Here is a 27,847-nt window from a genome sequence, read left to right as displayed (position 1 = left end):
AATGTGTTCCCATCCATCCTAGTAAAGATGAAGTAATGGGGAAAGTATTTCATCCCAAGACAGTGAGCCTGCCCCCCGCCCCCCCCCCTCCCGAATGGTGTAGCCACGGAAGAGGGACGGAAAGGTTGCCAGGTCATACGAAGCAGTATTCAATGATCCTTCACCATTTGAATAGACAGCCATTTGAGAACAGCCAGATTTTTGCAACTTGATATGCTTCATGTGCTAAGCATCTGCCCTGATATCACCCGCTCCAACCAGGGGCTCTCCCCATGGGTGCTACCCAGCCACAGAGCAAGGGATGACTGGCATGGTGGCTGTTGCTGGGAGTTCTGATGCTCCAAGAAGATAAACTACCACTCTTTGGCATACATGGGGAGGGAACAGCTCAGGTATCAGTAGTGTGAGTCCTGTGTTGTCAGGGGGATGAGCCATATGGGTGCATAACAGCTCCACCACACGGACTGACTACATATGCTGGTGACCTAGTAGGATGGAAGGGTGCTACAGTGGGGAAGGGAGAAGGAAAGGAAGAGGGGAAAGGAGTTCACACTGAAAATGCTAGGGAGGGAGTTCTTACCCATATGGCTCACACTAAAAACTAATGTTTTGATTGGATGCAGTACACAATTGATGATAAATGCCTGTTGCTGAGACATTTTGCACTGAAAGAAATCTTATTACTGCTAACACTTCATGAGATCTCTTATTACAGCACTCATATAATCCTGTTATAATAAATGAACCCACAAAAGAATGAGATTCATACTTTCACAGCCAGATGGTTACTGAATCAGAGAAAATGCAGATGTGACAGTGGCAGCACTCCACACACAAATACTAGCTCCATGCTAGAATGGTGGTTACTTTCTGTACCATCCTTGTACTAAAGAACTGATAAGTATGTCTAACTTCTCATGCTACAGCCCTTACTTTGCTTATAGCACACAGCTCACTACAGTTCAGTTACTAATATCAGTATCTTGCTATGTTTCTGGCACTGTATGACAACAATGTCTTGATACTAGTTGTCATTTACGTTGCCTTATCCTTTACATTTAATTCTCACTTCTTTCTCAAAATGAATTATTAATTCTATTATGATGTTATCTAATTTCACTCACATTGTGATACTACATAATGCAACATTCCTCAGTTAACAGTAATTAATGTTTAGTTGGCATTTTTGTTGACTTTTTTAATTTTCATACATCTGAAAAACTTATTTTACACTGAGGTTCAAATTTCTCTGTGATTTGTCATGTCATTGAATGAATAGAATTCCTGAGAACTTGATAAGTTTTAACTATATAAATGACACTTCCTTACTATAGAAATCAGCAGTACCTATATACTCTTCCACACTAATGAATGTAGTTATGTGAAACTGCAGATGCTCTCATATTACTTACGTAGCAATTCTTCAAAATACATTTTTTGAACACCCTTAAAGAAATATGGAAGATTGCTCTCCAAGGAAGCTAAAGTAGCATTCAGTTCTTCCAGGACACCAACAACAGGAAAGAAGTGTTCCACATTTTCTTTGGCTTTCTCTAGTGCCATTCGGTTGTTCAGCTGCCTGCAATAAATGATACATAAAAATGATTTACTATAGTGTTATCTTTCCCTAATTAATTTCACATAAATTGCAGTACAGATGTATGTGAAGAAGTCTCAGTCTGAATCTAATGATAAGATATGATACAGAGAAGTCCTGGGTGGAAAAAAACATAATAGAAAGATTACATAGTGCTAGATGAAGCATTGATCAGTTGGCAGGCATACAAAGAAAGATGTTGCCTGTCAGACAATTTTCTTCTTTCTAAAAGCAAGAAACACACACACACACACACACACACACACACACACACACACACACACACACACAGAGAGAGAGAGAGAGAGAGAGAGAGAGAGAGAGAGGGAGAGAGATTGTCTGAGATAACTACAGTATCCTGATGATGCAGGAGCAACTGTAACTAATTAGTTCACTCTGCAAAGATAAAATTGCACAATACCACTACCATATTTCTACAGCCAGCATTGTTGTTAATTTCGACATTCATGTTGCGAATAAGAAAGGTTCAAATTGCCTCCTACCTTCTGTCTCTCTTCTACCTTTCAGAATGTAAGCATCTCTTATGTTTGCTTGTAGTTTATTTGAAATAACAACTGGAAATTCTGATATAGTCTATGTGTGATTTACTGGAATGATGTGACTACCTTTCCTGTTGATTTGTGCATTGTCTGCACACTGTTATGTGCAGAATTGTTGATACAGATGTAGTGAAACTTTGCAGTCTAAATTTCATTAATGAAGTCTCTTTTATGTTTTATAGTGTGATGCAAATTATTTTGTTGCATTATATTTCACACAAACATGGTCCGCTATCACCAAACTCAGATGCTTGCCAGTGAAGATTCCGAGCTTTATGGTAATCAACACCGGTAACCATTAAATTAACTCAAGTTGCCCATCCACAGTAGAGGTTAATTCCACATTGATATTATTACTTTTAATTATGCTTGCGATATTATGTTCCTGCACTCGTCATTGTGACATGTCCAACTTTGGAACAATTAGACTTTGGAAGAATGCAATGTCAGCATTCTAGTGTGGGGGGGGGGGGGGGGGGGGGGAATGGGGAAAAAAAACAGCCCTTCCTACCTGCCAGCAGCGGTGGTCTCGCGGTTCTAGGCGCTCAGTCCGGAACCGCGCGACTGCTATGGTTGCAGGTTCGAATCCTGCCTCGGGCATGGATGTGTGTGATGTCCTTAGGTTAGTTAGGTTTAAGTAGTTCTAAGTTCTAGGGGACTGATGACCACAGATGTTAAGTCCCATAGTGCTCAGAGCCATTTGAGCCTTCCTATCTGATTGGGACACATTACACAACATAGCTTTGTGTGTAAGTCTGTTTGTGACAGCAGGTGATGTGGGGCAGGCTTGACCATTCTGTGTCTAGCCTGAGGCGAAAGGGTGCACTCAAAAAAAACCTGTACTGGTTTAAAAAAAGGAAAACCATTACTGTTTGTAAACTGGATATGTTGGTTTCTGTAACCTTCTCTAATATTGTTAATATCAGGAACTTGTTTGTTGGCTAAGGTTGAATGCCATGTTTGTGGCCTATAGGTGTCTAGCTGGAATTCTATAGCAATTGACAAGGTTTGTTTTGTCATGACTTGTGAATTGTTATTGGCTATTTTGAGAATCTCCTGATAAGTTCTAGTTAACAAGCTTCTATGGGCAACCAGTGTTGGTTAAGCTATCTTTGTTCAGGATTAACTTGTTTGTAACATCCTTTTATGATGACAGTTGTTCCCTTAAAATTCAGCCCAGTTCCAGATTTCATTGAAAGTTTTTTAAATTATTAAAATGAATGCCTTTATATATATTTTTCCTTAAAGTGATTTTTTTTAAATAATTCAAAGTGAATCTTTCTTAATTATTGGAGTGGCGAATGCTTTTAGAATGATTGAAGCTGTTGTAAAATTCTAGTAGAAATTAGATGCCTCTGTTTCTAGTGTGTAAGTACCAAGGAACAAAAAACACCTGTCATGAAGGGCTTTTGTAATAAATTTTACTTTTGAAAAAATTGATCCAGCACCTTTCCTCAATGTGACCATGTTTCCTGACATCTACAAACAGAGTAGCCATTTCAAGACTGTAATTTCAAGATCATAGGTTAATGTAAGTGAGATCTAAGCCATTGCAAATGTGAAATGCCTGTACATCAGTAACTGGTGTAACTGCCAAGATGTTGTATGCAAGCATGCATTGTGTTGTACAAGTGTTGGATGTTACTTTGTGGGATGGACTTACATGCCCCGTTGCACTTGGCTGGTTATTACAAGGACAGTTAATGCTGTTTATGGACAACATTGGATTTGTCTGATGATGTCTAATATGTGCTTGATTGGAGACAGATCAGGTGATCAAGTAGGCCAAGGCAACATTCAGCTCCCTGTAGAGCAAGTTGTGTTATAACAGCAGTATGTGGGCAATAGCTATCCTATTGGAAACCACACCCTGGAATACTGTTCATGAATGGCAGTACAACAGGTTGAATCACCAGATTGACATACAGATTTACAAGACCTCTTTCAAACTCAGTGAGGTGATGATAATGGCATCTTTGTTGTCTTAAAGGCATTCGTGATCACACCTAGTCTCACAACTGTCACAACACATATTTAAAGCAAACCTTATTTGCATCCTTATAGTGAGGCTGCTAGTGCCACTCTTATGTGACTGGTGTGAAATTTGAATAGACAACATTTTTCAGATGTAGAAACATGCCCACCAACTTTTATGTTTCATGACTCCGTTTTGGTGTTGCAATTCTTTTCCGCCAGTGTTTACTGAAGTACCATCTTAAAAAAGCTGCTTAAATAACCAGTCAGATTTCAAATTGATCCCAAGATTGGCAACTTGCTTTAAATGTACACAGGAACAGAAAGATGGCTAAAGCCAGAGATAAATTCTGCCAGAATTTTTACAGAGGCGCAAACTGTGTTCAGAAAGGATTGATTAAATAAAATAGGTGGTGGTGTGTTTGTGTCTATTGGTAGTAGTTTACCTTGTAGGGAAGTCGAAATAGATAGTTCCTGCAAATTACTATGGGTAGAGGTTATTCTCAACAGCCATACCAAAATAATAACTAGCTCCTTCTACCGAACCCCTGACTCAGATGATATAATAGCTGAACAGTTCAAAGAAAACTTGAATCTCATAACAAATAAGTACCCCACTCATACAGTTAAAATTGGTGGAGACTTCGATCTACCCTCAATTTGTTGGTGAAAATACGTGTTCAAAGTTGGTGGTAGACAGAAAACATCTTCTAGAATTGTACTAAATGCTTTCTCTGAGAATTACTTTGAACAATTAGTTCATGACCCCACATGAATTGTAAATGGTTGTGAAAACACACTTGACCTCTTAGTCACAAATAATCCTGATCTAATAGAGACCGTCATTATGGATACAGGGATTAGTGAACACAAGGTCATTGTAGCGAGTCTCAAAACAATATCAACCAAAACCACTAAAAATAAACGCAAAATATATCCATTTAAAACAGCACATAAAAATTCACTTGATTCCTTCCTAAGAGAAAGTCTCCATTCCTTCCAAGCTAATTATGTAAGTGTAGGCCAGATATCGCTCAAATGCAATGACACAGTATCGACAGCAATAGATAGACTCATATCGCATAAGTTAATAAGAGACGGGACTGATCCACCATGGTACACAAAACACATCAGAACACTATTGCAGAAGCATTGAAAAAAGCATGCTAAATTCAGAAGAACGCAAAATCCCCAAGACTGGCTAAGTTTTACGGAAGCTTGAAATTTAGTGCGGATGTCAATGCGAGATGCTTTTAATAGTTTCCACAATGAAACATTGTCTCAAAATATGGTAGAAAACCCAAAGAGATTCTGGTCATATGTAAAGTACACCAGTGGCAAAAAACAGTCAGTACTGTCACTGTGCGATAGCAATGGAAACACTACCGATGATGGTGCCACTAAAGCGGAGTTACTAAATACAGTTTTCCATAATTCCTTCACAAAAGAAGATGAAGTAAATATCCCAGAATTCGAAACCAGAACAGCTGTTAGCATGAGTGTCATAAAAGTAGATATCTTAGGTGTTGCGAAACAACTCATACCACTTAAGAAAGGCAAGTCTTCCAGTCCAGATGGTATACCAATCAGGTTACTTTCAGAGTATGCAGACACAATAGTGCCTTTCTTAGCAATCATATACAATCGCTCAGTTGACAAAAGGTGTGTTTATAAGGACTGGAAAGTAGCACAGGTCACGCCAATATTCAAGAAAGGAAATAGGAGTAACCCACTGAATTACAGATCCATATCACTGACCTCAATTTGCAATAGGGTTTTGGAGCATATACTGTACTCAAACATTATGAATCAACTTGAAGAAAATGACTTATTGATACATAACTAACACGGATTCAGAAAATATCCTTCTTGTGCAACACAGCTAGCTTTTTATTCCCATGAAGTAATGAGTGCTGTTGACAAGGGATCTCAGATTGATTCTATATTCCTAGCTTTCCAGAAGACTTTTGATACAATTCCTCACAAGCAACTATTAATCAAATTGCCTGCATATGGTGTATTGTCTCAGTTGTGTGACTGCATTCGTGATTTCCTCTCAAAGAGGTCACAGTTCGTAGTGATAGATGGTAAATCATAGAGTAGAACAGAAGTAATATCTGGCCTTCTACAAGGTAGTGTCATAGGACCTTTGCTGTTTCTGATTTACATAAATGATATAGGTGATAATCTGAGCAGCCCTCTTAGATTGTTTTCAGATAACGCTGTAATTTACTGCCTAGTAAAATCATCAGACAATCAATTCCAATTACAAAATGATCTAGAGAGAATTTCTGTATGGTGCAAAAAGTGGCAATTGACACTAAACAAAGAAAAAACATGAGGTCATACACATGGGTACTAAAAGAAATCCCATAAATTTTGGGTATACAATAAATCGCACAAATCTAAGGGCTGTCAATTTGACTGAATACCTAGGAATTACAATTATGAGCAACTTAAATTGGAAAGACCACATAGATAATATTGTGGGGAAGGTGAAACAAAGACTGCACTTTGCTGGAAGAACACTTAGAAGATGTGACAGACCCACTTGTCCGTCCTCTGCTGGAATATTGCTGTGCGGTGTGGGATCCTTAGCAGTTAGTATTGATGGAAGAGGACATTGAAAAAGTGCAAAGGGGTGAGAGTGTCACTGATATGATATGTGAGCTGGGGTGGCAGTCACTGAAATGAAGGCGGTTTTCTTTGTGGCGAGATCTATTTACGAAATTTCAATCACCAACTTTCTTTTCTGAATGCAAAAATATTTTGTTGACACCCATCTACATAGGGAGAAATGATAATCATAATAAAATAAGAGAAATCAGAGCTCGAACAGATAGATTTAGGTGTTCCTTTTTCCCACACACCATTCGAGAGTGGAATGATAGAGAAGTAGTATGAAAATGGTTTGATGAACCCTCTGCCAGGCACTTAAGTGTGAATTGCAGAGTAGCCCTGTACATATAGATGTAGATGTAAAATTATGCATCTCACAAAACACAGAAAAGCAGAATCCTTTGAATTCAGCATCAAAGATTCCCAAAATGAATCAACCAAATTCATACAAACACATGGGTGTAAAAATTTATGTGAATATGAAATGGAATTATCACATGGTTTCAGTGATAGATAAAGCAGCTGACAGACTTTTGCTCATGGGCAGGATACTGGGAAAATGCTGTCAGCCTACAAAGGAGGCTGTTTACAAAACACTTATATGTCCCCTCTTAAAATATTGCTCAAGTATGTGGGACTCATTACAAATAGGACAAACAAGAGCTGTTGAATGTATTTGAAGGACAGCATGAATGGTGACGTGTTTGTTTGAGTCTTGAATGAGAATCACAGAAATGCTGAAAAACTTGGGTGAACAAGACACTTGGAGATAGATGCAAATCATCCCACTGAAGTCTGCTAACAAAATTTGATGATCGAGCATTAAATGAAGAATCTAGAAATATACCTCAAGCCACTTATCACTCCTGTAGGAACTGTGAAGATAAGAGTAGACTGATTACAGGATGCACAGAGGCATTTAGATAGTCATTGTTTCCATGCTCCATACACAATTTGAACAGGAAGACACCCCAACATGTGGAACAATGACAAATACTCTTTACCACTTCACAGGGGTTTGTAGAGTCCGAATGTAGAGGTAGAAAGTGATATTACAAAGTGTGCTGCAACAAAATGGTCATTATGACATGTTGCTTTGATTGAGAAATAATCTTATTTATATAGTACTAAAGTAGTTATGTACAGTGGTGCAGAATTTCCAGTTTCGGTATGAGTATTTACTCTATTCTGTGTCAGAAAGTTTATAATCTGTATGGAGGGTTCATAAATTAATTCATTATCTATGTTTCATTCAGCATATGAAAGTAAATAAAAATTATCTATTTAAAATATTAAAGAGAACTGTGTAATGTGCATCCATAAGTGATGTCCTCTGAATATCGTGTGATATACGTGTGTGTGTGTGTGTGTGTGTTACAACATTTACCAAACAAATATTATTGTTTACATTCCTACTTAATGCAGGTGTATTACTAAAGGAAAACAAAATTATTACTGCTCTAAAATTAGCTATGTTTCATGAAATACTATTATATTGATAGTGAATTAGTAGCATTACAAGCATAACAAAGGTACGAACACTTACATACACCATTCCTCATGTCCACAGAAGTAAGGTATTGTTAGATCATATGGCTGCCCTGTTTCAAACGTACATTCAGGATCTTGAAGTGCAACACATTCATCAAAATTAGAGCTGATGAAATTCTTGTTGAGCCTTGGAGGAGCATAATGCAAATCAGGATTTCTTGGATCTGGTGTTACTCTAGCATAATAAAACCTGAAAATATATGTTAAACATTTGTAAAGACGCAATCTGAATAAAAGTAAACAAATTAGACTAAAATCAATTCATTGTGACTGATAATTCACACTCTCATACTTGACTATTTCCCATAATAATATGTACTACCAACAAATATGGTATAATTCATGAAATTATCCACATATACAGCAGCTGTTTCATATGATCAGATCTTTGTTTTTGGTGTTAAGAAAAGTAGTTATGTGTATGTGAGGGATGTTAAAAATTGATAATTCTTGAATTGCAAACTTAATACTAGTTCACTCATTGGTTGAGATGAGCTGTGACATTGGTGAAGGAGTAACAAGGGCGTTCCTCAGACTAAATCCAAAGAAACAATGGAAATCCTAAGTTGCAATTGTGTGCCTAAAAAACTGGTGTAGGCATGAGTATTCAAATACAGAAATATATAAACAGGCAGAATATGGCACTGCAGTCAGCAACACCTGTATAAGACAACAAGTGTCTGGCGCAGTTGTTATTTCAGTTACTGCTGCTACAATGGCAGGTTATCGAGGTTTAAGTGAGTGTGAACATTGTGTTATAGTTGGCGCATGAGTGATGCATCACAGTGTCACTAAGGTAGCGACAAAGTGTGGATTTTCCTGTATGATCATTTCATGAGCATAACTTGAATATCAGGAGTCCAGTAAAACATCAAATCCCTGACATCACTGTGGCCAGAGAAAGATCCTGCAAGAATGGGACCAACAATGACAGAAAAGAATAATTCAACATGACAGAAGTGCAACCTTTCTGCAAATTGCTGCAGATTTCAATGCTGGGCCATCAACTAGTGTCAGCATGTGAACCATTCAATGAAACATCATCAATATGGGCTTTCAGGGCCGAAGACCCACTCTTCTACCCTTGATGACTCCATGACAGAAAGCTTTATGCCTTGCCTGGGCCTGTCAACACAGGAATTGGACTGTTGATGACTGGAAACACGTTGTGTGGTCAGACAAGTCTGGTTTCAAATTGTATTGAGCAGATGTACATGTACAGATATGGAGACAGCCTCGTATACATGGACCCTGCATGTCAGCATGGGACTGTTCAAGCTTGTGGAGGCTCTGTAATGGTGTGGGGCACATGCAGTTGGAGTGATATGGGGTTCCTGATATGCCTAGAAAAGACTGACAGGTGACATGCATGAAATCATTCTGTCTGATCACCTGCATCCGTTCATGTACATGGTGCATTCTGATAGACTAGGGAAATTCCAGCAGGACAATGTGACACCCCACACATCCAGAATTGCTACAGAGTGGCTCCAGGAACACTCTTCTGAGCTTAAACACTTCTGTTTTCCACCAAACTTGCCAGACGTAAACATTATTTAGCATATATGTAATGCCTTGCAGTGTGCTGTTCAGAAGAGATCACCACCACCTTGTACTCTTAGAATTTATGGACAGCCCTGCAGGATTCATGGCATCAATTCCCTCCAGTACAACTTTAGACATTTGTCGAGTCCATGCCACGTCATATTGCAGCACTTCTGCATGCTTGTGTAGGCCCTACACAATGTTGCGAATGTGTACCAGTTTCTTTGGCTCTTCAGTGTATATTCATTCATTCACCATATCGTGTGGATTCTGTCATGAAGGATAAGCTTTGGAGATATGTAACAAGTCAATGTAAATATTAATAAAGTGGATCACCTGACAGACACTGTACTGACTATCACTGAACTGCTATAAATTATTTGTGCTTACTCAAACCAAATTTGGCATTGGAAAATTGATATGAAGGATACTATCTGCTGCTTCCTCAGTTCTATCTGCTTAGTGTGTATATGACTGCACTGATATTTGATTTTTTTTTTCATAGGTCCAGTTTTATCATACTGCACAAACTGTACAACTGATATTGGAGAGGTCAAACAAGAGTTGCAGTAATACGTAGTAAGCAAATTAAAATTAGGGACATATTCTTACAATTTCATTTTTAAATAAGTTTTTGTTACAGATTCAGAAATTTGTACAGAACAGAAACAATGCTTTATTAGAAATGGGTTTAGTTATTTGTAACACAATAGCAATTATCCATGTCCCATAATGAACATTGTTTATTGTCATTCCACTTACAGAAATCTTCAGTCCTGGACTCTACATAATTAGATGATTTGTGGAAGAAGTATAGCCAGTAATTTTTAAATGCTTTTCTGTATTTGTAGAGTTTATCAATTTCTTGCTTTATCAAATGGATGAAGATCTACACAATGGAGGAGAGAAACCCACTCTGAAAACTAGATATAGAGGGGAAATCTGCTTGGAAATTATAAATTGTGTTCCTGTCTGGTATTGTAGTTATTTAAATCCAACACACTTTGACTAAAGGTATCCATACACCTGTCAGTGGACATTAATATTGGGAGTGCCCGCCCTATCACTTTGTGATGGCTTGGACTCTGCTGGGGACTCTTTCAACGGGTTTCCTGAATGCCTGGAGGAATGGCAGGCCATTCTTCCTTAGGAGCTGAAACCAGACAAGGTGGTGATGTTGGACACTGGGATTTGGAGTGAAGTTGACTTTTTAAATCATCCCAAAGGTGTTCCACTGGATTGAGGTCTCAACTCTTGACCAGCCAGTCCATTTCAGGAATGTTACTGTTGACAAACAATTGCCTCACATATGCTGCTTTATGACAGGGTGCATTGTCATGGTGATACAAACAGTTATGGTTGCCAAACTGTTCCTCTCCTGCATGCACTGCACAGTGCTGTAAAATATTTTCATATCCTTCCAAATTTAGTGTTTTATTAAGCTAATAAGGGGACCACATCCTAACTAAGAAAAAAGAAAAAAAAAAAACCACACACACACACACACACACACACACACACACAACCTATACTGTAACATCACCTTCTTTGTACTTCACTGTTAGCAATACACATAATGGCAGTTAATGTTCTCTTGACAGTCACCAATAACCTCAAGTTTGTTTCATGTAGTGCCTCAGTCTGCAGTCCACCACCAGGAGCACCAGCATAGTGCACAGTTAAAATGGCTACTTCGACTGGTGCACAGTGGGCTTGCCATGTGTTTCGGATTCATGAAATGAACTCTGCAACAACTGTTTGGTGAAAATTTTGGACCAAATAAGGTAAAGGACTTCCAAGCAGGCCTACAATTTGCTCCTTGCACAAGAATTTTTTGAGACAGATTGTTCACTGTGACATGATAAATCACCAGGTTGCCCACATTTTGATGATTATGTCAAACAGGTTAGGAAGAGCTTTGCCTGCAGTACACAAAAACCAATGTGACATGCATCTCCCAAGACTGGCATTCCTCAATAGACTGTTTGGTGAGTACTGTGTAGACATTTACACTTGAAACGATAAAGATTCACAATGGCACAGCACATTAATGACACGGATAAGGTTGCTGGTTGAAGAATTCTGTGTGGAAATGTTGCATTAAGTACAGGATGATGAGACATCCCTAAACACAATAATCTTCAGCAGTGAGTCATCATTTCATATCAGTGGCATGGTGAACACCCACAAATGCAGAAAATGAGACAGCAAAAATCCACACACAGCCATGGAATGCATTCACGACTGCCCCAAAGTTGATATGTTGTGTACACTTAACAAACTGAAAATAGAAGGCCCTTTCTTCTGCATGGAGAAAATTCACTGGTATTTTGTATCTGGATATTCTTGAAAACTTTTTAACTCCTCAAATCAATGAAGATGACAGAGATGCAATAGTTTACTACCAGTAAGATTGTGCACCATCTATTTCCTCACAGAAGTTTGAGGTATGCTCAATAATTTCTTCCCATGTCAGTGGATTTGCCTTGAAGAGCCAATCACATGGCCAACTCAGTCCCTAGACTTGACACCACTGGATTTCTTTTTCTGGGATTTCATTAAAAACTGTGTGTAAGTTCCTCTCCCAGCAAACAATTTAACCAACCTGAAAAATCAAATCTACACTGCCATTTCACAATTTGCTGCATTGGGAGTGTGGGAAGAAACTTATTACTGATGGGATGTTTGCTGCATCACAAATGGTAGTCACATTAAATCAAAATGACACTTGACACTTCTATGTGAAACTTGAAGTTGTTTGTTACAAAATGGCACAGCTACATATTCTGTAAGTTATCCCAATAAATTTCTACATCACTCCAAACTTGTAAAGTCGTTTTTGACTCACCCTATATAATCATAGGAGCATCTACCATTCTTATGTACCAACTGAAATTCTGTGATTGCCCTCTATTGCTGGTGTAATTTCATGTCAGTTCATATATGACTGAGAAGACAAAATATATGAAAGAATTCTTCATACCTTGATGCTGCTTTGTCCACAGGATCTCTAACAAGGTTTATGTATGTTGGAGACTGCTTATCAAACAGTGTGAAATTTATAAAATACACATGACGATCGAAAGCAACTGGGACAGCTTCATCACGTATGGTCTTCATTATCGTTTCCACAAGACTTTCCTGCAAAGGAAATGATAATATAGAACAAATTCCTTGAAGTTGCTTTGTTGTTTTGACAACTTGTCTGTTTCAGAAGGGCATGACAAATACAGATTATAAAATATTCAGTTGTATCATGTCTGAAATCAGCAACTCTGATAATAAAATTAAAACAATTTGGAATATTATTAAAAGAGAAACAGGTCAACCAAGAGCAGAGGAAGACAGTATTACCATCAAATTGAATGAAAGCTTTACGAACAAAAAGTCAGAAGTTGAAAATATTTTTAATAATCATTTTCTAAATGTTGTGGATATAGTAGGATCCAGGTGTTCATTAGAAGATGCTAGGCTGTTAATGGAAGAGGCCATACCTATGCAATTTGATACAATTGAAATCTCACCCACTTCTCCCTCTGAAATTAAGAAAATAATAAACTTGCTTAAAAGCAAAAACTCACATGGAATTGATGGCATTTCCAGCAAAATACTAAAAGCTTGTTCTCAACAGATAAGTAAGATTCTCAGCCACCTGTGTAATAGCTCTCTGGAACAGGGCATTTTCCCTGATAGACTGAAATATGCTATTGTTATACCTTTGCATAAAAAGGGGGATAGATCTGATGTCAACAATTACCGTCCAATCTCCCTTCTAACAGCTTTATCCAAAATTTTTGAGAAAGTAATGTATTCAAGAGTAGCTTCACATATCTGTAAAAATGAAGTACTAACAAAATGTCAGTTTGGTTTCCAGAAAGGTTTTTCAACAGAAAATGCCATATATGCTTTCACCAGTCAAATTTTGAATGATCTGAATAACCGAAAACCACCCATTGGGATTTTTTGTGATCTCTCAAAGGCTTTTGATTGTGTAAATCATGAAATTCTGCTAGACAAGCTCAAGTATTGTGGCATGAGTGGGACAGTGCACAAATGGTTTAATTCGTACCTAACTGGAAGAGTGCAGAAAGTTGAAATAAGTAGTTCTCGTAACATGCAAAGATCAGCACATTCCTCAAACTGGGGAACTATCAAGAATGGGGTTCCACAAGGGTCAGTCTTGGGTCCTTTATTGTTCTTATTATATATTAATGACTTGCCATTCTATATTCATGAAGAGGCAAAGTTAGTTCTCTTTGCTGATGATACAAGTATAGTAATCACACCTGAGAAACAAGAATTATCTGATGAAATTGTCAATACTGTCTTTCAGAAAATTACTAAGTGGTTCCTTGTAAACGGACTCTCACTGAATTTTGATAAGACACAGTACATACAGTTCCGTACAGTGAATGGTATGACGCCATTAATAAATATAGACCTTAATCAGAAGCATATAGCTAAGGTAGAACATTCCAAATTTTTAGGTATGTCCATTGATGAGAGATTAAACTGGAAGAAACACATTGATGATCTGCTGAAACGTTTGAGTTCAGCTACTTATGCAATAAGGGTCATTGCAAATTTTGGTGATAAACATCTTAGTAAATTAGCTTACTACGCCTATTTTCACTCATTGCTTTCATATGGCATCATATTTTGGGGTAATTCATCACTGAGGAATAAAGTATTTATTGCACAAAAGCGTGTAATCAGAATAATAGCTGGAGTCCACCCAAGATCATCCTGCAGACATTTATTTAAGGATCTAGGGATATTCACAGTAGCTTCTCAGTATATATACTCTCTTATGAAATTTGTGATTAACAACCAAACCCAATTCAAAAGTAATAGCAGTGTGCATAACTACAATACTAGGAGAAAGGATGATCTTCACTATTCAAGATTAAATCTAACTTTGGCACAGAAAGGGGTGAATTATACTGGCACTAAAGTCTTCGGTCACTTACCAAATAGTATCAAAAGTCTGACAGGTAACCAACAAGTATTTAAGAAGAAATTAAAAGAATTTCTGAATGACAACTCCTTCTACTCCATAGAGGAATTTTTAGATATAAATTAAGAAAAAAAAATAAAAAAAAATAAAAATAAAAATAAAAAAAATAAAAATAAAAAATAAAGAAAAATAAAAAAACACACAAAAGAATAAAGTTGTTATATTAACTTAAGTATGTTGTTAAATTAACCTAATTATGTCATGTATTGGAAAACTCGACTCGTTCCACATCATTACGAAATATCGTATTCATGATCCATGGAACTAGGATTAATCTAATCTAATCTAATCTAATCTAATCTAGTTCCCTAGTATCAGCCATTGCATCAAAGTTTTATGTCAGTGAAAAGCATTACTTTAGGACAAACTTTTATTTGTAAAAGTTTTATGTATTTCTGGAACTAAACATTGCTTTAATTTGACCAGTTCTGAAAAGAATGATAAAATATGTTTTCCAATGTTGAAGAAGCTATACTTGATTTGGTACATCCCTGTTAAGAATTGCAGCAAATATTCATGAAAGTTTCTCACTTCATTGTAATCTATTTGTTAATAATTATTTTTAGGAAAAATCTACTGCTAAAAGAGTAAGATTTCTTGATCAGTAAGTCACCTGATGAGAATAACATTATTCTTATTTTTTAAACAACACAGAAAATTATTTAGTGGATGTGTCACCATGTGTATATAAGCTTATTGTTGAATACAGAATTGACTGATCATGCACAGCTCACATTAAATGCCATACAATTTACAACATTTGGAATCCTGTTTTGATTGCTTGTATTCTAATATATCACATAATTTTGAGCGGATTTAAAACTGAACATTGTAGATGAATCCTTTTACTGTTCAAAAGTTAATTTTATGTCATTTATGAGGCTCAGCTAAGTTTTTTTAAAAAGTTATCAATGGTATTGTTTACAGTTAATTATTATTCTTTAAGTTAGGATGAGCAACCTCACCAGGTTAGCTGAGGGCACTAATGCACTGCTTCCCGGACTCAGGTAGGAGCACCGGCCCCAGATTGAATCTGCCCAGTGGATTAATGATGAGGGTCAATGTGTCAGCCAGCCTTGATGTGGTTTTTAGGCGGTTTTCCACATCCCTCTAGGTGGATACTGGGCTGTTCCCCATATTCTGCATCAGTTACATGACTAGCAGACATTTGAAAAACGTTCGCACTATTTCATGGCTTACACTATGTGCAGACAGCTGGGGTACACTGATTTCATCCAAGGGGTACAGGGTAGTGGCAGGAAGGGCATCCGACCACCCTCTGCCACTAACATTGCCAAATCCGTAATAACAAGGCTGAACCTGCACTGCGGTGGGACAAAGGCCCAAAGGAAATGAGGATGAAGTTAGGAGGAGAAAATTCTCATTTTTGTAAAGAACAAAGCTGCCCCCCACCCCTTCCTCCAAAATGGTCTTCATGAACTCAACTTGTGACATGCCCTACAAGATAGAGTGTTAGTTCAGAGTTCGTTTGAATATAAGTGGAACATATAATAGATACCAAAGAAGTTGATTGTATTGTTGCAAAAGGTTATCCTAAAAGAACTGTTATACATGAATATGTTGACAAAAGAAACACAAACAAAATGTCTGAGAAAGTGACAAAAGATATGGTGGTGTAAATCTTCAATCATGACATTTCCACGGAAAATATGTCAGCGAGCTACAACAGTTAGACAGGGGAAGGTAAACTGATTCAAGGTAAGGACTTGAGACTCTGAGAACCTCCACTGACAGGTCACTTTACAGCAGCAATTGCACACATTAATTAGGACATGCTAGGCCTGACATGGGAGAACCTGGAATATCACTTAGCTGTACTGCAGGTGATAGATGGCACACAAAATGAACTCTGTTAAATGGGCACTAAATCTTTATGTGTGTGTAAACATTATGCCATAAACGTCACAATTCTACCTGTCCCAGTTTCTGAAATCTATGTGATTAAAATTTTAAAGATAGTTTTGGAACATAATGTATGTCTGTTAGATTTTGCAATTAACAATAACACCACGTCGCAGTTAATTCACTCTTGCCACATGAGAAGTATTCTACAGTAAAATAAAATGAAGACCCAACACATAAGAGTGACAGAATTTTTTATCACAAAGATCCATCTACTTTTTCTTCAGCATCTTAACAGAGTTCAGATTGTGTGCCATCTGTAGCCTGCAGTCCAGCTAACTGTGGCAAGATCTGCTAATAATGGGCTACCACCCTTCTAAAATTTGGAACCTTTTTTATTTTTGATTCTGTTGCTAGATATCATCTCCTTCACTGAAAAAATGTTACCATTATGAAGGAAAGTTGTACATACTCACTTTCTGTGATTTTTGTATCCCTTGTTCGTTCTGTACATTTTAGCTCTTTCTGTGTTGTCTTTCTGAGATGGTGATGGAGAGGAATCTTGAAACTGGTTGTATGAGTATGAGAAATTGGATAAAACTGATAGGCTACAATTACAAAAGACTGCTCATTGTTACTCTGAGCTGGCCACTGTCGCCGAGCGGTTCTAGGCGCTTCAGCCTTGAACCGCGCTGCAGCTACGGTCGCAGGTTCAAATCCTGCCTCGGGCAGGGATGTGTGTTAGGTTTAAGTAGTTCTAAGTATAGGGGAATGATGACTTCAGATGTTAAGTCCCATAGTGCTTAGAGCCATTTGAACCATTTATTACTCTGGCATGTGGAGCCAGTCTGTCTTCCTTTCTAAACACTTTATGAACATTTACATTTATTAAAAATAAGTTGAAACAGAAATTCTTAAGGCAATCAGTGATATGTCAGAACTGTACACACATTGCAAAATAGTACTTCAATAAAAAGAAAATGTTCAAAATCTGTATGAGGAGGATTAGAAACATTGCTGAACAGCGTTCTGAGTGTATCATCATGGTTCCACGTGTGATACACAGTGTAGCCAGCCAGGTATCTGAATCCTTCAGTGGAGCTGTCAGTGAAACAAACTTTCATCTAGTTTGAATGAGAGCAAAAATAATATGCTGAGTCAACATTCACTGAAATATATTTGCAATTCATTTTTGAATCATCTTACTCACTGACATGTTTGAGCCATTAAACAGTGTTGGCTGCTACCTAAAGTTGACACTGACTGGAAAGGAGTCAATACTGAGTGTCAAAATTCAGTCTCAGCCAATGCAGCTACTCCCATCAGTCACCTCACTGAGAGTCTTCTTAGAATACAAGTATGCTCTGGTTGTACTCAAATGACATAGTATGAAATGAAACAGAGCTTCTTTTGTTTCAACCCCACTTATGGACCTTCAAAACAGTTCAAGCTAGTTATGAACCTGGAGTTAGAGGGCACAGTGATACCTAACCCAGGGCCACACAATGCATAAAAAGGCAGTAGAGTATAGTTTTGAGAAAGCATAAAAATATCTAGAAAATTGGAATAAAAAATTTACAGCAAGTTTTAAGTGATGACTTCTTTCTGAAAATGTATGAAAATTAAAGTAATGTCACACATGCTATGGGCTATGACATAGATAAAAAAAAGTGTGTATTAATCTTTCAGAAAATACGTATTACTTTTCTGATGATTTTGCACAAAGGCCTTTTGATGACTGAAGCAAATGTACTTAATGTATAACAAGATGGCGTCTTTGGAGGCCAACCCAGTGATCTGTCACCTATAACTGAACAATCTGCATGTGCATTGTCTGTATCCAAGAACAATGGGTAAAGAGAATTGACAGAAAAATGAATGGAACCTCTGTTTCAGCAATGTTCTGCAACGGTTCGTATTGGCTTAAGAGAAGATCAGTGCAAAAATGTAGCTGTGTTCAAAGATACAACATAATTCCCCATGAACAGTGTTACAAACAAACAAATTTAAGCTATGTGGCTACCAAATCCATAGGACTTATCATTGTGATTGTTCACCTTATGCTAAAACTGCCTAATCCTGTGTTTTAATGGAATCAGACAATCATTTCTAGAAGAATATGAGAATTTTGCAATGAGTAAAATTCTGTACTTTGCATTGGATAAGAGAAGAGTGCTCCCTCCTTTGCAGATGACCATGATACATTTAGTAGTTACTACAATAAAATTCTGATATGTAATAAGTACACTTAAAATTAATAACATTATACAAGGTGCTTGCTTCTAAAGATTCCTATAAGATACAGGGGCTGAAAAAGATATGGAAATGCCAAAAACACAACACACTTCCATGCTTAATGCAGTATAGGAACCCCGTTGGCATTGAAAACAGCTTGTTTTGGAATGAACAAATATGAGTCCTGTGTGGTTTTCAAGGGAATCTTATACCATTATTCCTGCAAAATAGTGGCAAGTTCAATTATGATAATGGAGACAGGTAATGATCACACCATCCTTCTCTCTAAAGTAGATCACAAAGCCTCAGCTATACCAGCCACAACCACCTCCTTGTCATGGGATACAGACATCACTGCCCCAAAGCCAGGACCATAACTATGTCCATGTGGGGCACCTGGGCAAGTACACAAAGTGGGCTCCCTTTCCTCTCCTGCATGACTGCCCCCATGTCAGCCCAAAACTCTTCATCCACACATCATCTTTCATAGGCTCTTTCCTGTCCTCCCCTCCAACATGCGCATATGCACCCCCCCCCCCCTACACACACACACACACACACACACACACACACACACACACACACACACACACACACACACACACAGTGAATACTATGCACTAAGAAAGGTACATTTTTATAAAAAACAATGCAGCATTTCCTGGACAGTATTTGTGACCTCAGTGAAATTCGTTTTATCAACATTAGGCCACGGTCCAAGGCATGGTTTCGTGCCTAACAATTTGTTTCCTAATGCTGCAGGCATCATCAAAGGCTACAAAGACGCAGGTAGCAGTGAAAATGAAATGATGGCATTGATTGCTGGGGGCCCCCACCTGGTGATGGTCGGCCACTGGAGCTGCAAGCCTTCCAGTTGCTGCCACACTGGGCGCCCTGCATGTCAATGATGATAAAATGATGAGGACAACACAACACCCAGTCCCTGAGAGGATAAAATCCGCAACCTGGCTTGAAACTGACTCTTGGCAGCAGTTTCAACCTCAAACAAGCCCACCAGGCCAAACTGTTTATACATGGTTCAGTCACATTAATGTGACCACCGCCTATGTTGGACATCAACATGCATGAACCACTCACAGATGGCAAGTGGCAGCCCTAGCAGTGGAGGCTATATACAGAGAATTGAGGGGGATTTGAAAAACAGTGCGGTCGTTGTCATAATGTGGAAGCAGAGCAATTCATTTGACATCCAAAAGAGCATGATCATTGGCTTTCGGGCCAAGGGTGGAAGCATTTCTGAGATGGCTAAATATACAAACTGATCACATGCTGCCACGGTTAAATTATACTGTGCATGATAAAACGGTGCTATCCACACCCGGTGCCGAGGCAACTGTGGTGTACTGTGGGACACAGATGACAGGGGTGAATAATGGTTGTGGAGATATGTGCAGGTGAATAGACGTACAATTGTGGACCAATTGACTGCCCAGATGAACCAAGGAGCTATAGTAACAGTGTTTCCTCAATGACTGTTCAGCAACTGTTGGGCCTCTACATAATGTGCTTGGTTCATGCACTCTTGATGACTGCTACTCATAACCAACCGAGGAAGGGTGAAATTTGCACGCCAGTACAGTAACTGTACATCCACTGTGTGGCAACAGGTGACATCTTCAGATGAATCACTTTTTATGCTCCCTTGGACAGATGGCCATTGGCGTGTAGAGCGTGAAACATGTTAAAGCAAACAAGGACAGAACGTTATGGTCTGGGGAATATTTTCTTGGCATATTGCTTGACAGAGGGTACTTATTATTGAATCATACATTAAAATCTGTTCCCTGCTCCATTTTCGAATGGAACATGCGAAGAGGAGCTGCTGTATGAGCTGAATTTCATCCGCACGATCTCTACGGGCAATTATGTAGTGGACTGAAGAGTCGTAATATCTGCCCTGAAAAATGGATGTTGAAGTTTTTCAAGCAAGTTCTTGGAAGACATACATCGTGTTCGAGTCATGCTGTATAAAGCTTTTCGTCGTATGTGTTACACGGTCTCACCAGTCAAATGAACCTGTCACTGTTCATAGCACTGCCAAACCGGCTAACTCATAGAGTGTAAGCATTGTTAAAAATATTCTTAGCTTGGAAAAGGAGCATTCAGTTTTTTTCTGCTGAGTCTTGCACACCAATTTTGTAGATCTGTGATTTAATGAAGTTCTTACGTTCGCACTGTTCCCTGGCTTACACTAGGCGCAGTCAGCTGGGGTACACTCATTCCGTCCCGGGGGGTTCGGGGTGGCGGCAGGACGGGCATCCAGCCACTCTCTGCAACTAACACTGCCAAACCAATAGTAACATGGCCGACCCCACGTTGAAGGAGGACAAAGAAGAAAGAAAGAAAGAAAGAAAGAAAAGTTCTTATCAACATTAGTTGTGCTAGAAACAGAAGAGAAATGTCATGACGAAATATCAGTGAAAAACTTATGTGCTTCGTTTTGACGATCTTTGCCACAGGCAGTCCTTAAAACCAGATATTTGGTTGCGATTAATATTGCTGTGTATCAGATAACAGTTTTACTTCAAGTCTAGTTACAGGCTCCGTCAGCCTCTCGTCCTTGCAAAGCTTACTAATGTGCTGCTCTACATCTTTAATTCGCTTATTAGATATATTACGCTCAATGGCTAATCTTTCAGAGATGTTAAATGTTTCGTCAAGTAGTTGGTTGTATGATACTTCGATGCAAACTCTTTCTGATAGGAAACGAGCGACATGTCATGTCAGTAAGACACTGGACTTGCGTTCAGAACGACGGCAAGTCAGGTCCCTGTCCATCAATGCAAATTGAGGTTCTTCATGATTTCTGCCAAAATCGACCAAACTGGCGAGGAGGATGCAGCGAGAAAGGAGGCTGAGAGGGATATGATGGGGGACACAAGTGTGTGACATCTGAAGGCAGTGCAAACATGCGAACGTATGCTTAGTCAGCAAACTCTAAGATGAATCGATAATTTTTTAGGAGACATAACTGGAGGTGTCATCATCATTGTGTATGGGGGAATGTGCTAATTGTGTTCTTGGGGTTGTTATGGAGTAGCAACATGCAGCATGTCACATGCGTGGCGATATATGGCTCAGTTTTGTTATAATTTCATTAAAGTTAGTTCTTATAGGGTATCAACCTGCCCCATGTCATGTGTGTGGTACGTCCAGAGATTATGGTGCCACACCAAAGTCGGCAATGCCTATCGATACCACATACATTCATGATGTCTTGCTGCAATCTGCAACAACGAATGGGCGAGGCTGAGGAAGCACAGCAGTGCCCTGACACGGAGATCAATATAGAGCCAAGCATGGAAGCACTCAGCCCCAGTTCATGACCTCAGTTGAAGCAGTCATCATCACGTAAGACTAAAGAATTATTCAAGTGTCAGACAGAATACTTCAAGAGAAGAGTTTGTTAATAAGTGCATCAAGTGATGCTTTAACGGTCAATGACAGTTGTAAATTATCAAGTACTCCTGTGGCAAAGGGCCGGCCGTTATGACCGAGCGGTTCTAGGCCCTTCAGTCTGAAACCGCACTGCTGCTACGGTCGCAGGTTCGAATCCTGCCTCGGGCATGGATGTGTGTGGTGTCCTTAGGTTAGTTAGGTTTAAGTAGTTCTAAGTCTAGGGGACTGATGATCTCAGATGTTAAGTCCAATAGTGCTCAGAGCCATTTGAACCATTTTTTTTGGCCTAAGAGGAACTTAATTATTACTGCATTGACTGCTTAGGATGTTATTTTAGTTAGCATGTGCTTTGTACAGTAAAGAACAATAATACAAACAATTTATATGAGGAAATATCTAATTTTGGGCTTCATTGTGCCTTGCAATAAGTGTGGCACAAAAATCCAAGTTTGCCTATTGCCGAGTGCAGCTTAACCTATAAGTTAGGCCAGTAGTTTCATATATATTTGTATGAATAAGACAGACATTTTAGATGTAGAAATACTTTAAGTTACATCAGAATTGTTAGTACTGTTGTATATTTTTGGTAAATGATACGGATGTTTTAGATGTGGAAATAGCATTGTGGGACTTGACATCAACATCAAGGGAGTTTGTGTGTTGCATATGAGGCTTACATGTTTCTGATAAATAATTTTAGTTATTCAGACACGTTGAGCGTGATGCTAATTTACGCAACATTCACATCAATCTGATCTTGAGAGCCTAACCAAGATGGCGGCTCTGGGCTACATACTGATTGGCTGCTTCATTTACACAGCTCAGGTTGTTCAGTTATTTCTGAACTGGGCTGGTTTTGCTGTATTGAATCGTGACCTCAGAAGGGTTGCAAAACGTAACTGTGCTTGTTCCACCATCTTGTAATTCTCTAATTTCCTGCTAGTACAAATGTCTATTTCCGCCATCTTGGATTTTTTACATTACAGCCAATTTTTTCTTGTATTGTGACGCCATTACACTGCCATGTATGCAGGCAACTCGCGTGTATGATGTCATAACCAATGTAAGTGACGTAATAGCGTGAAATGAGAGGCCCACGAGAAAGACAGGCCGCGGCGCGTAGGTCACGAAGGTAGGTCAGAGCTCTCTCGCTCGCTTAACTCAGTGGACAAAATGCGTTTGTAGACCTGTTAACTGGCAGCCGGGCGTGTACGTACTAACGAGGATTGCATCTTCTACTGGAATCTGCTGGCCGGCCGTGGTGGACAAGCGGTTAAAGGCGCTACAGTCTGGAACCGCGCGGCCGCTACGGTCGCAGGTTCGAATCCTGCCTCGGGCATGGATGTGTGTGATGTCCTTAGGTTAGTTAGGTTTAAGTAGTTCTAAGTTCTAGGGGACTGATGACCACAGATGTTAAGTCCCATAGTGCTCAGAGCCATTTGAACCATTTGGAATCTGCTATTATGAAGTCTTACTAATTACTACTTGCACAACAAAATTTAAAATCAATTCTCGACATAAATGGTATAACGGCTTGTTTGTAGCATTTAGTCCCTTCTGCGTAACAGTCCTCGTATCATACAAGATGTGGTGCCTTATGCAGTTGATAAATATTTTGACATGATTTTAATTTTATTGTACAGGTGTACAGCCGTGACAAATCATTACTAAATGATAACTAATTGAAACCCTCAGCTGCCGACAGGTGTTGTTGATATACCTCGATGGGGACAGCTGAAAATGTGTGCCCCGACCGGGACTCGAACCCGAGGTCTCCTGCTTACATGGCAGACGCTCTATCCATCTTTTTTTTTTTAATCTCATTTTGTTCGTGATTGTTCGTTGCATTTGTTCGGGGTGGACGTCCCCTGACACCCGTAGCAGTTCATTGTTGATCCATTCACTCAGGTTTTTTTTATTACCGAGGGCAGCTAACCCTCTAACCGAACACGCTGAGCTATCGTGCCGGCTCCATCTGAGTCACCGAGGACACAGATGAATAGCGCGACTGCAGGGACTTGTACCTTTCCTGTAGGAGTTCGGGCAACGTGAGCGCATTCGCACGGACGAAGGTCAATGGTTGGGTAGCCATTTGTTCTAGAGAAGCTGCACTGTCACCATGGTTTCTATTATTTCGAGAACAGTTACTATCTTCATATATAAAATCACCACTAGGCCCATGCACTTTCTATCATTGTAGGACTAATAACAGTAAAATTCCATAATAGTGGATTCCAGTAGAAGATGCTATTCTCGTTTGTACTTACAAAACCAGTTACGAGTTAAAAGGTGTAGAAACGCAGTTTTTCTGCTGAGTTGAGCGAGCGAGCTCGGCCTACCATCGTGACGTACGCGCCGCGGCCTGGCTCCGCCGCGGCCTGGCTTTCTCGTGGGCCTCGGTCAAAAGCCCTGTAGCTATACTATTCGTATGGAATCTGAAATAGGTAAAACAATGTTTTTAAGACCTATAGCAGGGCGTAACAACTCGCAGATTTTGGACGTGATCACTCACGCCTGCTCACTCTCTTGCTCGCGTGGTGGGGCGCGAGGGAAATGCTCGCGCACCGTTTAGTGGCGACAATTCGAGTGAAGCGCATACTACCAAATAAGGGAGGGTCAGCTTTGACAGCGATGCCGTCTAATAGCATTAACGGCGAGACGGTCGATTTCCTCTTGACCACAAACAAGCTATTACAATAATGTCAATATTCAGTTACATGCACGTTCGTGAACAAAGTAATGAGACGTGCCTGAGGAACTGGCTGTTTGTTAGTAATAGCAAACTATACGCAGAGTGTACAATGCACAAGAACAATTACTCCGAAATAGAAGCAATTGTTAAGGAGGAAAAGAGAAAGAGAACCGAGTTTCCCACACTTTAATGACTTCATTTTTTGTATAACAGCTAGCAAAGTGAATTAAGAAAAATGTAATACTATACATTAACAACATTTGTGGTACGTGTACTGTTAGTTTATCTGTTCCATTTGTTCAAAATGGTTCAAATGGCTTTGAGCACTTATGGGACTTAACATCTGAGGTCATCCCCTAGAACTTAGAACTACTTAAACCTAACTAACCTAAGGACATCACCCACATCCATGCCCGAGGCAGGATTCGAACCTGCGACCGTAGAGGTCGCGCGGTTCCAGACTGAAGCGCGTAGAACCGCTCGGCCACACCGGCCGGCCCTGTTCCATTTGTAGCAGTAATGTTTCACATAGTGATTTTCATGCAGCTGGTCGCGGATTTAATTTATTGAGTGGTGAACACGAGAAGGTGACTGTTCCGTCCTCCACTCGACAGTCCATTCGATTCGCCTCTCTCCTCCTTGTGACGCTAGTGCTCGCCGTGCTCCGTGCCTGCTCACAACTTGCTGCGCGAGCACGTTTGTTGTGAAGCCCTGACCTACAGCTACACTTCATTCGTTACATTTTTTACTCTTACGAATAATGTTCCACAGGTACTTAAGAACGTCTTTAAATGTACAGATGGTTTCTTATCTGCCAGACCAGCGCCTTGGAACTGGTGTCTTTAGTGTTATCTTGAAACTACTGTAGTAGCGAATAATTAACTTTTCCAGCATAACATGATGTGACCAAAAATTTTGTAGCTGTTCTGACCTATTTCGATACGCAGGTCTGTTTCTTGATTCTCCACCAGTGTGCCTTTTAAGAACCGAATAAGGGTAGCGTCCGATTCCACCCGTCTGCTTTGACCCATGACGTCATTACTGTGGCAGTACTTCCAGCATATACAAAATGGCGACGATATGGTAATAAGAATGTCTCACTCCAACAATAAAATGGAACTAACAGGACGACTTACTATATAACGCAAGAATCACAAAACCAACAAGAATCGTGCACTACACTCGACCTTTCCAGCTCAAACTAAGCCCACGATATATATATAAAAAAAAAACCAACATCTGAAATTCCCAGAAGCGGAATCGGACATTTTCCTTGACGTGTACAACTCAAACGAAGACTTCGATAGCCGGCCGGCGTGGCCGAGCGGTTCTAGGCGCTACAGTCTGCAACCGCGCGCCCGTTACGGTCGCAGGTTCGAATCCTGCCTCGGGCATGGATGTGTGTGATGTCCTTAGGTTAGTTAGATTTAAGTAGTTCTAAGTTCTAGGGGAGTGATGACCTCAGAAGTTAAGTCCCATAGTGCTCAGAGCCATTTGAAGACTTCGATACCAAATAACCGACACTTACAACTCTGAAAAGTGGAATCGAACATTTCATCGGCAATCTACAAATAAAAACACCACAACCACAAACTTCACACATGTACATAACTCACAAGGCACCACCGAAACCAAGATCCTAACAACTCGAAAACTCAAAAAACCTCATATTCACTAGATCAATTAAAACACAACCGAAATACCATGGATATAAAACAGACAAACTATTAAAATTAATATAGAATAAATCCAAAACAAAATCACCTAAGTTGGCTGCCACACATACGCGTACATCATTTCCAAGTCCACGTTTCAGCATTGCCTATTTAGACTCAAAATATACCATGTTTCCACAGTGATAACCAAGACTCAAATGAACCCAATACCACACGTTAAACTCAACACGTCAACATCCACCACCAGATGATGTCATCAAATACAACACGACATCTACCAACACGAACCAATTGGAAAACACCGCGACGTAGTGATGTCCCACACCACAACACCATTACGTCACAGATCAAAGCAGATGGGTGGAATCAGATGTTTCCAATGATCCCTTAGAGCACACCAGTGTATATACCACTCTTGACAGATGCTGTATCATAGTCTACGCCAACACACTTTCTCCCATCTAGTCCCATTCGTTATTTACATTCAATTAACTGATATACGACCGAGCGAGGTGGCGCAGTGGTTAGACACTCGACTCGCATTTGGGAGTCAATCCCGCGTCCGGTCATCCTGATTTAGGTTTACAGTGATTTCCCTGAATCACTCCAGGCAAATGCCGGGATGGTTCCTCTGAAAGGGCACGGCCGACTTCCTTCCCTATCCTTCCTTAATCCGATAAGACCGATGACCTCGCTGTCTGGTCTCCTTCCCCAAAACAACCCCAACTGATATACGTGTTATAAAGCATACCGATCTTTGACCTTGCCAAATGAGGTATATAATTCGCTTATCTTTACACCAGAATGATTTCCAAAATAATCTTTCATTATTATAATAGAGCAAAATACACAAATCAAAAAAAGTTTTGCATCACCTCGGTTCCGAGACTTCCGGAACCTGTACCGTAATTGGAATAGAGATCAACATAAACATCATTTCCGCCATTTTTATTGCTCATGAAAACCACACATTGCATGTTGTACCACCATACAGCGAGACTTTCAGAGGTGGTGGTCCAGATTGCTGTACACACCAGCACCTATAATACCCAGTAGCACGTCCTCTTTCACTGATGCATTCATGTATTCGTCGTGGCA

General features: G+C 39.5%; 1 protein-coding gene across 1 annotated transcript in view; it reads right to left on the bottom strand.

Annotated features, from left to right (window-relative positions):
• The window catches only part of LOC126185988 (uronyl 2-sulfotransferase-like), a 187,084-nt gene that overhangs the window by 14,085 nt on the left and 145,152 nt on the right, over nucleotides 1-27,847 (bottom strand). The window contains exons 3-5 of the mRNA XM_049928177.1: nucleotides 12,830-12,987; nucleotides 8,297-8,491; nucleotides 1,413-1,579 (exon numbers count right to left, since the gene is read on the bottom strand). Of these exons, the coding sequence (XP_049784134.1) occupies nucleotides 1,413-1,579; nucleotides 8,297-8,491; nucleotides 12,830-12,987 (520 nt within the window). The remainder of the gene's footprint in view (nucleotides 1-1,412; nucleotides 1,580-8,296; nucleotides 8,492-12,829; nucleotides 12,988-27,847) is intronic.

The sequence above is a fragment of the Schistocerca cancellata genome, chromosome 1 (assembly GCF_023864275.1).
Source record: "Schistocerca cancellata isolate TAMUIC-IGC-003103 chromosome 1, iqSchCanc2.1, whole genome shotgun sequence".
NCBI lineage: Eukaryota > Metazoa > Arthropoda > Insecta > Orthoptera > Acrididae > Schistocerca > Schistocerca cancellata.
The sequence above is the reverse complement of the archived record's forward strand: the minus strand, read 5'-3'. Positions and strand labels throughout refer to the sequence as shown.